Source organism: Mustela erminea, chromosome 2 (genome assembly GCF_009829155.1).
Source record: "Mustela erminea isolate mMusErm1 chromosome 2, mMusErm1.Pri, whole genome shotgun sequence".
Classification (NCBI taxonomy): Eukaryota; Metazoa; Chordata; class Mammalia; order Carnivora; family Mustelidae; genus Mustela; species Mustela erminea.
In genome coordinates, this window is record NC_045615.1 from 97,633,685 (window position 1) to 97,651,674 (window position 17,990).

At 51.2% G+C, this 17,990-nt stretch overlaps 1 protein-coding gene across 2 annotated transcripts in view; it reads left to right on the forward strand.

Annotated features, from left to right (window-relative positions):
• The first annotated feature begins 409 nt into the window (after positions 1-409).
• The window catches only part of MAEA (macrophage erythroblast attacher), a 32,202-nt gene continuing 14,621 nt past the window's right edge, over positions 410-17,990 (forward strand). For both annotated transcript variants that reach the window (XM_032333553.1, XM_032333554.1), the window contains exon 1: positions 410-524. In XM_032333553.1, the coding sequence (XP_032189444.1) occupies positions 456-524 (69 nt within the window). In that variant the 5' untranslated portion in view covers positions 410-455. The remainder of the gene's footprint in view (positions 525-17,990) is intronic.

A 17,990-nucleotide genomic window follows, 5' to 3' on the forward strand; every position in this document is an offset into this window, starting at 1 on the left:
AGTCCGCCTTTCCTTCCCGGCGGGGCAGCGGCCACCCGGTCCGTGAGAGGGGAAATCCATGCGGCCCGTAGCTCCGTGCCTCTCCGTGCTCAGCCTCCCCGCTCCGGCGGATGCTCGGAACCTTCCGCACATAAACGCCGGGACTGGCCGGAGCAGCCCGGCGCAGAGCCGGTCCTTCCCCCGCCGCTGGTTCCAGGGGGAGCCGCCGAGCCGGGCTTCCCGCTGACTGGCTGAACAAGAGGACGGCCAGAGATGATTGGTCCGGCCGGATGCCTCTCCGCGCACACGCCGCGGCCGCGCCTTCTTCCGCCGCCACTGTCTGGTGGGCAGATGCTATTGGGGCAGACGCGTCGGCCCGCCCCAGCCCGCCCCGCCCCTCCGGAGGGCGCTACGTCACTACCCGGCGAGCCGCGCGCGGCGCTTCCCCCACCCGCTAATGTTTTGGCCGATTCAAGATGGCGGTGCAGGAGTCAGCTGCTCAGCTCTCCATGACCCTGAAGGTGCAGGAGTACCCGACCCTCAAGGTGGGGTCTGCGGTCCGGACTAGCGACCGCGCTTGGCTGGTGCCCGCGGACCGCGGGGGGTCGGAGGGGAAGGTGGAGGGGCAGGGTGGGGGCCGGGGCGCGGCCTGGGGCACCGGGCGGGGTCGGGGGGGGTTCTGCGGGGCCGAGCTTCCGGGATCCGGGGGGCTCTGTGCAGCGGGCTCCCGGGTGCCCTGGGGTCTGGGAGTCGGGAGGCCCGCGAGGCCCGCGAGGCCCGCGAGGTCCGCGCTTCCCAGGGTCCGGGGGTCTACAGCGCCGGGTTCTCCGAGATCTGGGGGTGTGTAGGGCCGGCCTCCCCGGGGCCTGGGGGTCTGCGAGGCCGACCCCCTGGGCTTCCCGACGGCGGCGGGGTCTGGGGGCCAGGCTTTCCGGGATTTGGGGTCCTTCAGGCCGGGCGAGTCGTGGTGTGGGGCCGTCCATTGCCGGCTCTACCTTCGACTTCGTGGCAGGGCGTGGAGCGCGTCTGTCTGGCGCCCCGTTTCGCCCTCCGGAGCCCGATTGTGGCCCCTTCGTCCAAAAGAAAAGAAAAAAAAAGGGAAAAAACAAACGTGAACTGCCCCAGTGACATTTTGCGATAGGCAGGCTTGTGGTACTGGGGGCTGGGATGGAGACCGGGGTCTGCAGGGTGTGGGGTCGCGGGCGCCCGGCAAGAGTGCCTGACGGTTGGTATTCAGCTGTCCTGATATCAGGAGGTGTTGGTATATTGACTTCCAGTCTCTAATTAGGGAACCTGTAAAGAGAGACCTATCGACCTAATGGGAACCCATCTTGTGGGGCGTCACCAAACCTGAAATACAGCCCTTGCCACTAGGTTCCCAGTTGGGTGACCTTGGATGGCCATTTACCCAAGTCGCCTTCCCTGAGCATGAAGTCTGTGTCTCTAGTAGGAGGGGCCACACTTGCTGCCTACCTAGTTAGCAGAGTATTTGATGGCGATGAGAACAAAGCACCTGGAAACGAATTTCTTAGGAGATCAAGGTCATAACATTCCAGGAGAACCGTGGTTGGGCATCTGTGATTCTGGACTCGTTCCCTGAGAGGCCAGGTAGCGTTTCTCTCCTCCTGGGAGCCCCCGCCTCGCCATCCACCTCAGCGGTGGCAGGTGGTGGTGGGTGCGCTGTGGCGGGTTTGAATACTTCCCCACTGTGTTCATCACTGTCGGGGAGACCCCAGGTAGGGGACGCACCTGCTCTGAGTTTGCTGACTCCTTTCACACGTAGGTAATGATAGCACCAGAGCCACCCCAGGTGAATCAGGGGACTCTGCTGCCAGTCGTCATTAGGCAAGTCAGACTGCCGTATGCAGTCCTCGCTGGAAAGCAGAAGTGAGGCTTTGTTGCTTTTCATTGACTAGTGGTGGAGCAGTGCTGTTTGTCCGCACCTTGTTTGATCAGGAAGCGCAGGGGAACTTTGGCTACTGCACAAGATGCCTGTTGTCTAGGCCCTTTCAGAATTAGGTGGTAGGTGTTCTTGTATTCAACTCCTTGAAGACCCTGTGGCTCGGAGAAGCCATGACATCTGCCACCCAAGGCCCCCAAGGAGACATCATTTGGGTTGATTTCCCCCCACACACATACACCACATGAATAAATGAGGCTTTCGTGGGAGCCACTCATTTCTGGCCTATTGTCTCATTCAGCCTACCCCCAGGCCTGGCACTGGAACTGACAGAACTGTGGCAGTTTGGGACTAGCTGGTGAGTGTAGGCAACAACAGACAGGAAGGGATTTCCCCTCCAGGTTCTCTTCCGTGGTTTCATAATCCTGACTGTGGTTGATTTCTAGAGTTATTAAATAGACTTTGATTAAAAATAATCCTGCAGTTACTTATACAGGTAAAAGAGATACTACAGTGTCAAGTGAGCTTGCGTGGTTAAAAGGAGTTTTACTTCTGCTTTAGAATGATTTAAATGAATTTTTGAAATCGGGGAAGCTACTTCCACCATTTTCCCTCATAGTTTGTCTGGATCACCTGTAATCTCAACATTGTTGAGAGTTGACATTTTTTCTAGATATTTTCAGGAGTGATTTCTAGTGGATAAGGAGGAAGTTTCCCTGGGAAACAAGGGTCCCTTGATATAGGAGCATAAGTTAATACGGAATCCCCAGGACACTTGGGAGCTATGCCGGTCACAGTCTTGAGCGCGGTCCAGATGCATGAGCCTCGCTGTGGAGCACTGTGCAGACAGCATAAAGAGGGGAGTGAGGGCCGAGGGCTGGAGTTCTACAGGGTGTGTACTATGCTTCTGGGCTTCAAGGGCACGCTCTCCTGCAGGGTAATGGGAGCCAAGTTCTCATTGCTTTCCTGACAGGCAGTGCCTCCTTGGACACGATGGAGGCAAATCCAGGCAGGTTCCTCATAGCCCCAGGGCTGGTGGCAGGCTCCTGGGTGCCTGTGGCACGGGTCTTACCTCCTGGCACAGCGGGAAGAGAATGGCACCGTCGTGACATAACCGCCCTGCCTGGGTTGAGCTGGATGCCTTCTGTTCACTGAGCCCACAGTCTTGGGGTGGGATGGGCTGGTGTGGGCTTTTGGGCCACATGAGCCTTTGTAGTGGGGGATGTGCATTGTAGGATGTGTAGCAGCACCCCTGGTTTCTGCCCATCCACAGAGTGTCTCCAGACGTTGCCACATGTCCCCTGGAGGACAGAATCGCCCTGGTAAGAACCCCTGGACTGGATTTTGCTTTGGGGAACTTGTTTTTTATGTTTTTAGAACAGCAGGGAGAATGGGATTTCTGGAAAACACGTTTGTGTTTTGGGCCTAGCTGTGAGTCTTTACCTGTGAGCACCTGGAACTGGAGGCCCTCTTTTAATTAGCTTTTAAAAGTGTTCTCTGGGTGCGCCTGGGTGGCTCAGTTGATGAAGCATCTGCCTTCAGTGATCTGGGGGTCCTAGGATCGAGCCCCATGTTGGGCTCCCTGCTCCCAGAAGCAGACTCTGGGAGTCTGCTTTTCCCTCTCCTGCTCCCCTCTCGTGTTCTCTCACTCTCTCTCTTTCTCAAATAAATAAATAGAATCTTAAAAAAAAATTATCTTATCAAAGTAACATGTTTATTTTTCAAATTTTTTTGCTAACCATCATGTTTATATTTTGGAGTCTTGACTTCTGTTTTTTCCCTCTCAGAGAGTTGAAGTAAAATAGTATCTTAGAGACCTTCTTTGCCAGCGCCCAAATCAGGTGGGGGTCTTCACAGCCCAGGAGAGAGGGTCTGGCGTTGGTCCCTGGGAAACCTGGCTCTGGACCTTCCCTCCCCCAACTCCTCACCTTGAGTCTCACCTGTGCCTCTCTCCGTGCTCTCCCGGGGCCTCTTCTTCTTGGTCCTCCCAGCCTGACCCAGCTATGTCGCCCTCCCAGCTGCCCTCTCTTCACACGTGACGGGCTGGGGGAGGGGGAGCGTGGGGCATTGTTCCCAGCAGTGTCTGTGGGTGAATTCTCCTGTGTCTCTCAATTCTCTACTGGACTGTTGAAATCTTCTGCTTTTAATTTGGTGACAGTCTTGTTGACCAAATACTGGTCTGCAGTTTCAAAGCCGGGGTTTGTGCCTGTTGTAGAAAGTCTGGGTGCCAATTATATGCCTAAAGTTACAGCTTTTCCAGCTTGGTCTTGGCTGGATGTAGGGGATCATATGTTCTCAAGTTTGAGAAACAGTGGTAAGCATGAGCATGTGGTCTGAGGGGACAAAATCCTAAATATGCTGAGTCCAGGAGGGAGGCAGTAGTCTAGGTCCTGATTCTTTTTTATTTTAGATCTTGTGGTTTACAGAGTGAGCCTTTCACCTCTCAGAGGTGGTTGTATCCCGTGAATGACACCACTTTTCTCTCTGGCTCCAGGCTTCTGAGTGTGATGCCCTTCCTCTTCTCAGGCTCCAACTTTGTCAGACCTCCAGAGCTCAGTCTGCTCCTACCCCGAGGGACCTCAGACTGCCTTTGTCTTCCAGGACCCTACCAAAGCCAGAGCACAGTTGAAATGCTTTCCTCTTCCCCTTTGCATCCTCCTGACCTTCTACTCTTGTCTCTTGCGCTGCTGCTGAGATCCTGGGCCACAGACAAGCCGTTGGGGTGGGTGGGCCTTTGGGGACAGGGGCTGCTCCATGTCAGGGTGGGTGCCCCAGTGAGTGCAGGCTGTTCGTGGTAGTCTAAACAAGCTTCACGCCAGGAAAGGAAGGGCTTCCAGCGCCCCACTCTCTGTAGCAGTGGGGTAGGCTGGAGCCAGTTCGAGCCCTCGCCCAGGCAAGCAGCTTCAGCATTGGCCAAGGGGCAGCCGTGCGACAGATTCTAGTGTGAAGTCTGCAGGTGGGGCTCGCTGGTGCTTCTCCCTCCCAGAGCCACTGCGAGGCACCCCAGAGCTGAGGTTCCAGACTCCAAAGGCCTCGTGTTCCTTTGGCTTGTGCTCCTTGCTTGAAGAACCTCTGTGTGCTCAGTGGGCACAGCTGGGGACACTGGGGTGTCACAGAGAAAAAGATAGGGCTTACAAGGGGGAGGCATTAAACAAGTAATCTCAAACATCTCCAACCTTGAACAGGTGGAGTCAGGCCTGTGTGGGGCGGGGGGGTGGGGGCCCCTAGGGGTTTGGGGGGGTGGTTTTCAGTGGGCCACCAGGGCACTTGCGCTTTGGGGCTGTGTCAAGGTCTTGGCTGACCCTAGCACCACTGGCACACAGACCTGTCAGAGCCGTAGGGTTCCGGTGTTCCGGGAGCCACACACAGGTCTTGACAGTGGGGCCCTGAGGGCCAGGGGTGGGAGGGGCAAGCTGGGAGGAGGCCGGCCACTGTGTGCGGCGTGTGCCCTGCTTGGTGCGGACCGAGACACAGCAGAGCTCAGTGCGCCTCTGGTCTTTCTAGGTGTATGTTGTTTTAGAATCTGTATCCCTGGGGGCTATTTGTTTGAAAGCTTTCTGAAAAAAGATTTATTCACTGTTTCAGTAACAACTAAGTGATAGAAAAGAGGTATTATTAGTTTAACAACCCAGCTATTGAGCTGAATGTGGCTGGTGGAGAAAACCCCCCCAGCTATGCTAATGGCCTCACTGACCCATCCTCCCCCACCCCCATCTATGAACAGGAGTATTGCACAGCTCTGCTTCCTGCTCCTCCTAGCCCACATGGCCCCAGCCTGGCCTCCTCACCCACTTTCCACTCGTGACCGCTGCTGCCCTCCTTGGGTCTGCCCTCCCTTGTGGGGGGCTGCCCCTGCAGTGGTCAGCTGTGCCTGGAGCCCGCCCCTTCTTGCCTGTGGCTCCAGCACACCTATCTCTTCCCTCCCAACTCAGTTTCCCCCTTTCAATGGGTTCCATCAGTACCTGGCTCTGATGGCCCCAGGTCCTTCTCAAGCCACTGTCTCCTATTCCTGCCCCCTCCCGTGCGTCTCCCTGGTTCAAGTCAGAAGTCTGGCCCCTGACATTCCTTGAAAATGTGTTTGTCAAGGTCACAGTCCATTTGAGGCTCCTAAGTGGCCAGTTGCCAGGCGGTTGTCTTCTTCACTAGGCCCCCCTGCTGCCATTCTCTTTCTTCTCCCGGCTAGTCTGCCTTCAGGTTACCTCCAGCCTGGGGTTCTTGAGTCTCCGTGGCAGCAACCAGCCCTGGAGAGGTCTCAAGTCCTGCCTCCAGGCAGGCCTGACCCTGAACTCCCGCCTGGATGGTGGGCCGCCTGCCAGGCCCCCTCACACGACTGAGCAAGGCTCCCTGCCCCAGAATTCGTGCTTCTTGGCACCCAGCCAGCCCATCTTATGTGAAGACTGTCCTCCTGCCCTTTGTGCAGGGTTTGTTCAAAGGCCCTGGGGTGTTCGTGAGGCCTGTGTTTCCTGCGATCTTTCTGTGATCCGTGATCCCCTTGGTCTCCATGGGCTGCAGGGCTCCAGTCTGCTTGTGGGTGGCAGGCAGGAGGGAGGGGAAGAGGGAAGGTGCCTGCTCCTTCCCGGCGGCCTCCCGGAAATGCCATTCATCATTTTGCTTCTGCTCAGAGGCCAGAGCTTATGATTGGCTCTGCCCAGCTTTGGGGGGACCTTAGGACAGCCTGGTGGGGGGCTTATTGCTGCCCTGGCCCTCAGTGCAGCCCCTGCTGTGCTCTGTCCCTTCCTCTACTTTATGTTCTTTACAGCTTTAGTCAAAGTCTGAAGGAATTGTCCCTAGTCTCTCTCCTTGCTTTTCTGTCAGAGCCCTCATTATAACTCACGCTCCTCAGGGCTGCTTCCTCACTCCCAGGCTCTGGCCAGGTCCTCAGTGATCCTCACGGTGTCTGGCAGTGAGCACCCACTTACAGCCCCTCCTCCTTGCAACAGGGCCCTGTTTGGCTCCCAGGTTTGTCCCCGGCTCACAGCCACCCTCCCCCAGTGTGACCGCGTGCCGTGTTTGTAATCTTGTGCGGTCTCATGAGTCTGAGGACTCTCTGTGCAAACTGGTGACTCCCAGATGGTTAGCTCCCCAGTCCCAGGGCCCAGGATCCAGTAGCCTCGTTGGAATCTCTGCACGGTGGCTCGGCACATGCAGGTCTGAACTCCCTACCTTACGTGCCTCCTCCCCAGACCACCTCCCCATCTTCCTTCCTTCCCCATCAGTTTAGAGCCTTGAGCCGTCTGTCCTCACAGCTTATATCCGTGTGTCTTTCCGCTCTAGCTCCAGCATGTGTTCAGAATTGGACTGGCTTACCTTCCTTCTTCCTGCTGCTGTGGTGCTGGCAGTGGGGGTGGGGGAGCTCAGAGCCTTTGCACATGTTTCCTTCTCCCGGAATTCTCTTCCTTCAGGTGTTCCTCTTATTCCATTACCTTCTTGGATCTTGGCTCCACTGTAACCTCAGTGAGGTCACTTTGTTTCAACTGGGAGCCCTACCATCTCCCTCCTCTCTCTCTTTCCTCTTAGCTCTTACTGTCATACTGCATTTTGCTTCTTTGGTTCTAACCCCTGAGATTGTAGGCTTTGTGGAGGGCAGAGAAATATTTCTTCAGTTAAGGAATGAACTGTTAGTTAAATATTACTTTGGCAATTTTGTCCGAACAAGTAAAAGTTGAAACAGAAGTAAATGTAACTTCAAATGGATGAGACATATTAAATATGTCTGTGTATCCAGAGAACAAAAACAAATTGGAAAATTACTAGACTTAATGAGAAAGTTCAATACGATAACTGGGCACATAAAAAATATACAAAAATTGGTCACTTTTCTGGGTCAGCAACAACCAGCTAAAGCACCTCATGGGAAAATACCTGTTCACAATAACCTAACAGCGTCAGAAAATACCAAGGGAAGCTTTAGCAGCTAGTATGATGGGCACTGCGGGAGACACACAGGGAGTCTCAGGAAAGGCCTAGAGGAGGACCAGCACCAGCAGGGAGTGTTGTGTCTAAACATACTGATGGCTGAAGATGCCATCTGACTTGCTTGTGCTGGAGCCCAGACTTCTTATGTGTAATCAGGGAACCACAGGGAAGGGCGGGGCCATGCCAAGGCCAGTGGCTGGCGTCCCCCTTGCCGACAGCTGCCACTTCCCGTCACTTGCTGCTCAGCAGTGAGGAAGCCTGCTCTGCTGGTGTTACGTACAGAGGTCGACCCTGGTGCCCATCTGTGAGTTGCTGTGTCGTGTTTGGTCAGTGAGCCCATCCCGAGGGTAGACGGCACTTGACCACGGGGAGGCACGGCTGTGGTGCTCCCCCCACATGGAGGTCCACCGCCCGTGTGACGCTGTACTGTGTGCGTGCTGGCTGTTGCTTTGCTCAGACCTTCCTTTCTAAGATGGACCAGTGGCATGGACAGATGTCTGCAGGTACCCGGCAGACCATCCTGCGCTGAGGGAGGAGGGCATGGAGGTGCTGCTGGTGCTATTCCCGCGGCAAGCTCTGTCTGCTGCCCTGTGCTGTGAATGGGCTGTGTCGTCCTCGCACCTTGAAGCTGGCCAGAAATGTCACTGTTTTGAGAAGCCATTTGAAACTTCATGAGCCTTCCTTGGGGTGTGTGCTGTGCTTGGGAGATAGGTTCCAGGAAGGAGGAAGCCTTTGTGATTTGGGAAACTGTCCCATGCCACACATCCGAACACGAGGGGGACTCTTCAGGATATAGATGTCTGCTGCCGCTCAGGGCTCAATCTAACACTTTACTTTTTGATAAAGATCTTATTTATGTGACAGATACACAGCAAGAGAGGGAACACAGGCAGAGGCAGAGGGAGAAGTAGGCTTCCCATGGAGCAGAGAGCCTGATGGGGGGCTCGACCCCAGGACCCTGGAATCCTGACCTGAGCCAAAGGCAGATACTTAACCAACTGACCAACCCACACGCCCTTTCAGTCTTACACTTTAGAAGATGTTCTTAGCTTTGTGAGAAATAGAAACCTCTTCTGAGGTTTCTTCATTGTGAAAGATAAAAAGTCCCATGACATTGGGGAAATCCTTCCTGTGCTGGTAAAAATGGCTGAAAACATTGTGATGACAAACTAAAATGCATTTCTTTGTCTGCAAATACTGTCAGAAAACCCACAGCAAACATTGGAGAAGGTTTGAAGAAACACATACTAAAGCAAATGACACAGTGTAGGAGGATTGCTATAGCGCTGGTGAAAGTACAGATGTTTCATAGAAATCTTACGGTGTTTGCCAGATTCTCTTTCAATTATGAAAACAGGAAGGATTACTTTTTGTGAGTCACTGAAGGGGAAAAATGTACTGAAGGAAATATAATTTAACATCAGCAAACTAAACAGAAATCCCAAGATCTTAAAAGCTACAGTGCAACAAATTACCAAGGAAAAATTAAGTGGATTTAATTAATACACATTTAAATCTCTGGTATACTCAAATAAAATAGAGCCAGAATTTAAAACAAATAACGATTTTAAAAATCCACCAAATGTGACCCATAAAGAGCTGATTCGCATTGATGAGAAAGATCCAAGACCTCTTTTCCTCCTTGAGTGTTAGACAGGGAACACAAAGGGAAAATATGTTGGATTGAACCATGTAAAATTGCTGTTTTGTGGATTAAAAGACAATGGCTGAATAGACTTATAACATGTAAAGAGATTTTTAAAAAAGAAAAGAAAACTTTCCATTAAGAAAAGCCCAGGATCAAGTGGCTTCACTAGTGTATTCTGGTAAATGTTTAAAGAAGAATTAACACTGATACTTAACAAACTCTTCCCCAAAATAGAAAGGAACATTTCCCAGCTTACTCTGTGATCAGTATTACCCTGATACCAAAACCAGACACAGATATCCAAGAAGACTATAGACCAGTATTTCCCAAGAGTGAATATCGGTGTTAAAATCCTCAACAACACACTAGCAAATTGTGTCTGACAACATAGGAAAAGAATTATATACCATGAGTAAATGGGATATACCCCAGGAATGCAAGGTTGGTTCAAGGTGGAAAAAGCAGTGTAACACACACCACAACAGTATAAAGGACAAAACCCACATGAGCATTTCCATAGACAGAGGGAAAAAAAGCACTTGACAGAATCCAACACTTTTTCATGATAAAAACACTCAACAAGGGGCACCTGGGTGGCTCAGTGGGTTAAAGCCTCTGTCTTTGGCTCAGGTCATGATCCCAGGGTCCTGGGATCGAGCCCCCACATTGGGCTCTGCTCAGTAGGGTTCCTGCTTCCCCCTCTCTCTCTGCCTGCCTCTCTGCCTACTTGTGATCTCTGTCTGTCAAATAAATAAATAAAATCTTTTAAAAAAAGCTAAAGATAGATCAGTGAGCTAGAACTTAAGAGTCCAGATATAAGCCCATACATAGTAACTCTCAGTAAGGGTGCCAGGACAGTTAATAGGGAAGGGAGAGGCTTTTCATCAAATGGTTCCAAGACAACTGGCTATCCACATGGAAAAGAAAGAAGTTGAATCCTTCGCTCACACCGTATACAAGCATTAAGTCAAAATGGATCAAAGAGTTAAATGTAAGAGCTAAGATTCTTAGATATCACACCTAAAGCACAGGAAACCAAAACAAAGTTATAGGTTGGACTTCAAAAGTAAAAAGCCTGTGCTTCCAAGGACAGAATGGAGCAAAATGTTTGCATGTCACACCTGGTAGGAATCTAGTAGTATCCAGAATTTACGGGAAAAGAGTTCCTAAGGTTCAATAATGTAAACAACCCAATTTTCAAATGAACAAATGATTCGAATCGACTTTTCCAGAGAAGATATAAAATGGCTAATAAGCATTGAGAAGATTCTCAACAATATTACTCATTTATGAGATTCAAATTGAAAACCACAATGAGATACCACTTTCTGCCCCCTAGAGCCATGAATCAGAAAGATGGCTGGTAGCAGGTGTTGGGAGAGGGTATGGAGGAAGCAAAGCTGTCCTGCAGTGCAGGGCATGTAAAATGGCAAAGACACTATGCAGAGCAGTCTGGTGTTTCTCAAAAAAGCTCATCATAGAGTGGCCTGCCATTTCATTCCTCAGTAGAGCTCCCAAAGAAGCGAAAGGTGTCCACATGAAAACCATGCAGGAGTCTCTGTAGCCTTATTATTCATAATAGCCCAAAATTTGGAAGGAGTCAAAATGTCCATCAACATATGAATACGTAAACAAATGCAGTATGTTTGTGTGATGGAATGCCATTCTTCAGCAGTAAAAAGGCATGAAATACACGTTACATTATGGCTGAACTGTGAAAACATTACGCTGAAGCCAGCCCAAAGGCCCAAAGGCCATAGGCTATCTGCATCCAAGTGTATGAAGTGTCTGCGATGAGCAGACCCAGACAGGTTGTGGATGGTTGTCTGCCTGTGGGGAGGACCTCCATGGCGATAGGATTTCTTTTTGGGTTGAGGAATTGTTCTAAAGGTATTTTATGGTGATTGTTGTGCAACCTTATGATTATATTAAAAACTATGAAATTGTACACTCTAAGAGTGTGAGCTTTATGGCATCTGAATTATATCTTAATTAAAATTGGTAAAATAATGATGGCCTGTCAGCATTTTTGTACGCTTCAACGTAATAGAGTTACAGAGCACTCATGTAGGGGTGCCTTGGTGGCTCAGTTGATTAAGTGTCTGACTCTTGATGTCAGCTCAGGTCTTGATCTCAGGGTCATGAGTTCAAGCCCCGCGTGGAAACTACAGAAATTTTAAAAAAAAAAAAAAAAAAAAAAAAAAGCATCCTGCATGGTGCTGGCCAACCTTGGGAGGGTATCCATGACCTGCTACTCTGCACACATGAGTTAACTTTAAGATTGATCCACAGAATTCCAGAAGGCAGGTCAGAGATGAGACACAGTTTTGATAACTGCTGTCAAATTCCCCTCCCTTCCCCATGCTCCCTGCCAGCCATGTATGGGGTCCAAGTTACCCCCAAACTTCACCATAGGTTTTCTGTAGCTGCACAGCAGCCCCAAGCCCCATGTGACTATTGAGTGCTTGAAATGTTGTTCGTCCAAATATGTGTTCAACGTGTAAAACAAAATGTGTACTGGCTTTTAAAGATTTAACACAAAGAGAAAAAATAATGCAACATGTCTAATAAATGCAATATTTGGGGTGTATTGTGTATATAAAATACACTAAAATCAGCTTCATTGCATTCTCTTTAATGTGGTGGAGAGAAAATATTTGAAATGGTGTGCACACACAGCTCACCATTCCACAGACAATCCTGCTGTGGCTTTATCCTTTCCGTTTCTCTTGTCCATTTATGCTCTAGTTCTCTTTCCGTAGCCATCTAGATTTGTAGTGAGTACCAATATTGTGGACTTTCCCTCCCCATATTTGTTCTCCGTCTCCTGTGCTTTTTTTGTGTCTTTTTTCCTTTCCTTCTTGGTAGATTGATAAGGTTTTCTTTGTTCCATTTAATTTCCTCTTTTGGTTTGACAAGCTCACAGCCACACCCGGGTTGTGACAGATCTGAAAGGTCTCCAGACGGTCTCCCTAGTGGCAAACCACTCCTCCCCCTGGTGTGCTGGTGTTGGAATGTCACATAAAGGGACCTCACAGCTGCACTGTATGTCTCGCTTTTCCCCTGCCCGTGACTGAATTTCAGTGGCGGCACCCACATCAGTGGGCAGTTTACCATCCCCATGGATACATGTTTGAGATGGTTCCCATCTTGGGCTTACAAATAAAACTACTACAAGCATTTGTGTACAAGTCTCTCTGTGGTTTCTCTATTTGTTTCTGTTGGAATTGGAATTGCTGAGTGATGTGTTACATGTATGTTTACCACCATAAGCAGCCAGATTCTGTTCCTGAGGGTCATACACACCACTGCCCGCAGTAGCATCCAGGTGTCCTCAGCCTGACCAGCAGGTGCTGGGGAAGGCCTGCTAGCATGCCCTAGTGTCCTGTCTTGGCTCTCCAGAGACACAGAATCATCTTGTACGGGTGGAAAACAGAGAGGGAAGGAGGAGGGGGAGAGAGGTGGAGACTGACTATGCAGAATTGGTTTATGGGATTATGGGGGCTGAAAAGATCTGCAGTGGGCAAGCTGGAGCCCCAGGAGAGCTGACAGAAGTCTGCTTTACCCAACCCAGTGTGCAAACGCGATTCTCCAGACATACCCAGAGCCACCTCTCACTCACCCTGTGTCTCTACCTTGTGGCCTGGTCAGCTTGACAACACATACCACTAACTCTCACATGTCCCCTTGTGGCTTGAACTTGGATATTTCTGACTAATGATGTTATGTGTCTTTTTAGCCCTTTGTATATCTGCTTTTGGGACTTTTTGTTAAAACCTTTTGCCTATTTTAAAAACGGGATTGTCTTCTTGGTCTTCAGTTGTAAGAGGTTTTTTTGTTTTGTTTTGTTTTTTTGACCTACAGAGATCACAAGTAGGCAGAGAGAGAGGAGGAAGCAGGCTCCCTGCTGAGCAGAGAGCCCGATGCGGGGCTCGATCTCAGGACCCTGAGATCATGACCTGAGCCACCCAGGCGCCCCGAGTTGTAAGAGTTTTAAATATGTTCTAGATGTAAGTCCTTTGTCAGATTTACATACACTGAATGTTTTCTCCTACTCTTTGCCTTGCCTTTAATAATTGTCTTTCAAAGAGAAGTTTTAGTTTAATTAATCTTTCTCTTATAGCTAGTACCTTCTGTATCCCTGTGAGAAATCTTTGCTTCTCTTAAGATTGTGAAGGTTTTTTCCTGTGTTCTGTCTAGAATTCTGTAGTTTTAGCTTTGATATTTGGGTCCGTGGTCATTTAGGAATTTTTGCGGCCCACATGAAGTCCAGGTTGCGGTCCTCCCTCCCCCCATGTGGCTGTCTAGTTCTGCTCCGCTGTTGCAGAGCGGGTCCTCTCTGCCTCGAGTCGCTGGGCCCCTTGTTGGGATCCTGATCTGGGCTCTCCACCCTCCTCCAGTCCTGGTGTGTTCATTGTAACTTCATGGGAGCTGTGGAAATCAGATACCATTGCTGTGTGTTATCAGCACCATAGGAATATTTTTTATCATGGTAAAGCATAGCATGAACTAGACATCTCCATTTTTTTTAAAGATTTTATTAATATGGGACGCCTGGGTGGCTCAGTGGGTTAAGCCGCTGCCTTCGGCTCAGGTCATGATCCCAGGGTCCTGGGATCGAGTCCCGCATCGGGCTCCTTGCTCGGCAGAGAGCCTGCCTCTCTCTTCACCTCTGCCTGCCTCTCTGCCTGCCTGTGTGCTTTCTCTCTCTCTCTCTTTCTGACAAATAAATAAATAAAATCTTAAAAAAAAAAAAAAAGATTTTATTAATTTATTTGACAGCTTACAAGTAGGCAGAGAGGCAGGCAGAGAGAGAAAGGAGGAAGCAGGCTCCCTGCTGAGCAGAGAGCCAGATGTGGGACTCGATCTCAGGACCCTAGGATCATAACCTGAGCCGAAGGCAGAGGCTTTAACCCACTGAGCCACCCAGGCGCCCCTAGTCGTCTCCATTTTTAAGCGTGCAGCAGTATTAGCCATATGCATATAAGGTCTCTTCAGCTTTTTCGCTTGCACAACTGAAACTTTGTACCTATTTGTCTTGATCAATTCAAAATGCGGTTGACTGGGTGCTTGTAAACTACAGAAAGTTCTTCTCCCGGGTCCTGGAGGCTGGAAGTCCAAGACGAGAGTGCCAGGATGGCCTGGTTCTGATGAGGCCTCTTCCATGTTGCTGACGGCTGCCTTCTCCTGTGTCACATGTGGTGAAGACAGTGGGCAGTTCATTCAGAAGGATGCTGATCCCAGTCATGAGGGCTGCACTTTGTAACCCAGTCCCCTCCCAAAGCTCCAAACCATACCATTTGGTTGGGGGTAGGTGGGTGCATTATGGGGATGGGGACACATCTGTCTGTTGCACCATTAAATCCCTCTCCTTTTCCCCAGCCCCCCGCAGCCGCCCTCCTTTATTCTGTTTCTGATCATTTGGCTACTCTTGGTGTCTCCTGGGAAAAGAGCCCTACCCTTCAGTGTTTGGTGACTGGCCGTTTCACTTGGCGTGATGTCCTGCAGCTCCTCCATGGTGCGGCATGTGGGAGGGTTTCCTTCTTTCTGAGGCTGAATCATATTCCATTGGGTGTATACGCCCCATTTTGGTAGTTGGTCCCTCCGTCCGTCCATCCGCCCGCAGACACTTGGGTGCCTCCCTATCTCAGCTGCAGGGCCTAATGCTGCCATGATCATGGGTGTGCTGGCATCTCATGGAGACCCTGCTCTCCGTTCCCCAGGGAACATGCCCAGACATGGAACACTGGGCCATGAGCTCATCCTGGATCCTCCACACTGTTTTCCTCAGTGGCCGCAGCCCACAGCGCACGGGGCTCCCGTCGGTCCATGGCCTTGCCATGGCTCATCGGTGTCTGCTCCTCTGAGAGCCACCGTCCTGCGGGCTGTGACGTGGGGTCACCCGTGGTTCTGACCCGCATTTCCCCGATCCCTGGTGACACTCAGGGGCCTGTCCTGTGTGGCTCGGCCACTGCACAGGTCCTCCGGAGAGCTGTCCTCTCAGCTCCTCTGCCCACCTTGGGGTTGGCAGGGGTTGGGGGTTCGTGCCTTTCCTCTGGAGCTGGAGCTCTCCACCTGCCCCGGGTGCAGACCCTTTTCAGCCTCACACTCTGCCTGGGTGCCCTCCTCTTCTGGGGTTACGGCCTCACTATAGATCACTTCCTTTGCTTTGCACGAGTTTTAAATTTGGCTAATCCCATTTGTCTGCTTTTGGTTTTGCCTGTTGCCTGTGCATTTAAGACTACGTTTCTCTTGGACTTAGAGTCACCTTGTCCACTTTCCTTAGGCTATGGATTGGTTTCTTTCCTTCTCATTCGACTCTGTTATTTGCTGGTTTCTTTCCTCGCTGCTTTTTGCTGTATCTTGTTTCCTTTCATTGATTTTGTTGTTTGTCTCACTGAGGGCTCTCTGAGTAATTTTCCTCGCAGAAAAGGGATGTGGGCGCTAACCTTGGCAGTGCCGCATATCTAGAAGTATCTTAATCTTGCCCTTCTGGAATGATAGTTTGGCTGCTTTCAGTATCTTCAGCATTTCAGAAATTCCATTCCTTCATTTGGCCAAAGCCCTTCTTGAAGGAGGCTGTGAAGGAACTGTTGGTGACTGAGCAGCAGGGGACATTTGGGGAAAGGCAGGGGAGGCCCGGACCCCAGGCTGGGTGCCCTGTGGGCAGAACGCTGAGCAGCTTTCCAGGGCCCGCTGCCCGGTGTCCTCAGGACAGAAGCTGGCACAGGAGACTGCTCAGTGCTCCTGGGACATAAATTCTGAGAGCTCCTGGTGGGGGATGGGCCAGACCGGTGAGGGGCACAGGACACATCAGGGTGTGGGCAGCAGAAGATGAGGTCCTGAGAGCTCAGCCCTGTGGAGCTTGTGACCAGATGTGGGGCGGGAGCACCAGGGACAGCTCAGGGGTTCTTGGGTGGAAGGAGTGGCCCCGGAAAGCTCCTGTCCAGGCCATTTGGAGGTCAGACTCAGGAGTGGAGGCTGAGGGGCTTACTCAGGCCCAGGGAAGATGCAGGCCACATGGTGGGAAAGCAAAGTGGGGCTTACAGCCCCCCAGAAGTGTACGAAGTCCTGACTTAGTTTCTTTTATCAAAAGATAGAAGAATTAATGTTGACTATAACCTTATAAGTTGGGCCTAGGTATCGATGATGGGCTGAAGATGAGTGTTATAGAGTGTTGTCTGCTTCTTTTTGGATAAAAGTTAAAAATGGAGATCCAGGCCTGTAGCGCCTCCTTCAGAGTCTCCTTTTCTCCCCTTGGCTCTGAGGGATGAGCGTCATGCCAGGTGTCGTGAGCAGAAGGCAGGACCTGAGACTCCTGGGATTCCCGTGCTGGTGTCCCCTGAGCTTGGGTACGTTGACCACAGGGAGACCTGCTGGATCTTAGGGGCACGGCAGTGTCTAGCCGGTGTGACGGCGCTTACCGGCTGCTCCCGTGGCTTTTCAGTTGCCTGGAGCTGGAGGTGTTCCCGTCCCCTGGCTTGTGCTTGGGCCAAAAGTGTGTGCAGGTGTATGGCTTTTTCTCTTTTCCTGTGTTGTGATTGTTTTGTTTGTATTTATTGAAACATAGTTTTAACATTTGAATTTAGAATAAAACTTTGAAGCTTTTGTTATCGGGCATCACGGGATTTGTTTCAGTTCACTTTTCAGTAATTCTCTTGATTGTGTTTTATGGAAATATCAGCCAGGTCATATTGGAAACACACACAACATATTGGAAACACACAAACCGTCTGGCACGGTTTGCAGGCCCTGGGGTGGGTGGGGCTCTGAGAACAGTCCAAGATTCTGAAAGGAAGGATGCATGCATCAGCATCCCACAGTCCGCCGGCCTCAGGGCCTCCGCCGAGAGCTGCTCTGCTCTTGGTGAGGAGGGTCAAGCACATGCACGCACCTGGGTCTCCGTGCTGTGCTATTAGGAGGGACCTTTGCCTAAACTGAGACTCAAGGCAGGGAGCCCTTCCCTTTGGACATGGAAGACAGGACCTGTGTCTGCGCCTGGCACCTGCACGTGGCTTTACTCTTGTCCATGCGCCACAGTGGAAGGCTCTTCAGGGACTGAAATCGGAACAGGCCTGGTTAGGTTGGGGACCTCAGTGCAGGTGATGGTGCATGGGTGTTGCGGGCGCTCTGCACCACTCCATGTTAGGGACGGTCCTTTTACTTTGTCTAGAGACTCTCCTGTCTTGCTTGTGTGAGACCATGGCGCAGTTGCAGGAAAGCCTGCTAGACCCAGCTGCTGGGGATGAGCCCTCCTCAAGTGGTGGACTTGGTTTGTCTAACAGCATTTTGCCTCTTGAGCCGGGAAGACCCAAGGTGTGGTGGACAGGAATGTTTACCCACTGCCACCGTGTCTGCAGGGCAGCTTGGGGGGTGGCAGCTGGGGCAAGGGCAGTACTGGACCCCTGGCCAGGTCTTGGGGAGGTCCTGCTGCTGGGGCCCCTGGTGTCTAGGTTAGTGTCTAGGTCCCCTAGGTGTCCCTGCTCCTGTCAATCCCAGGTTCCTCCCTGCCATGCATGGTGCCTGGCACCTGGTGGAGTGGCAGTG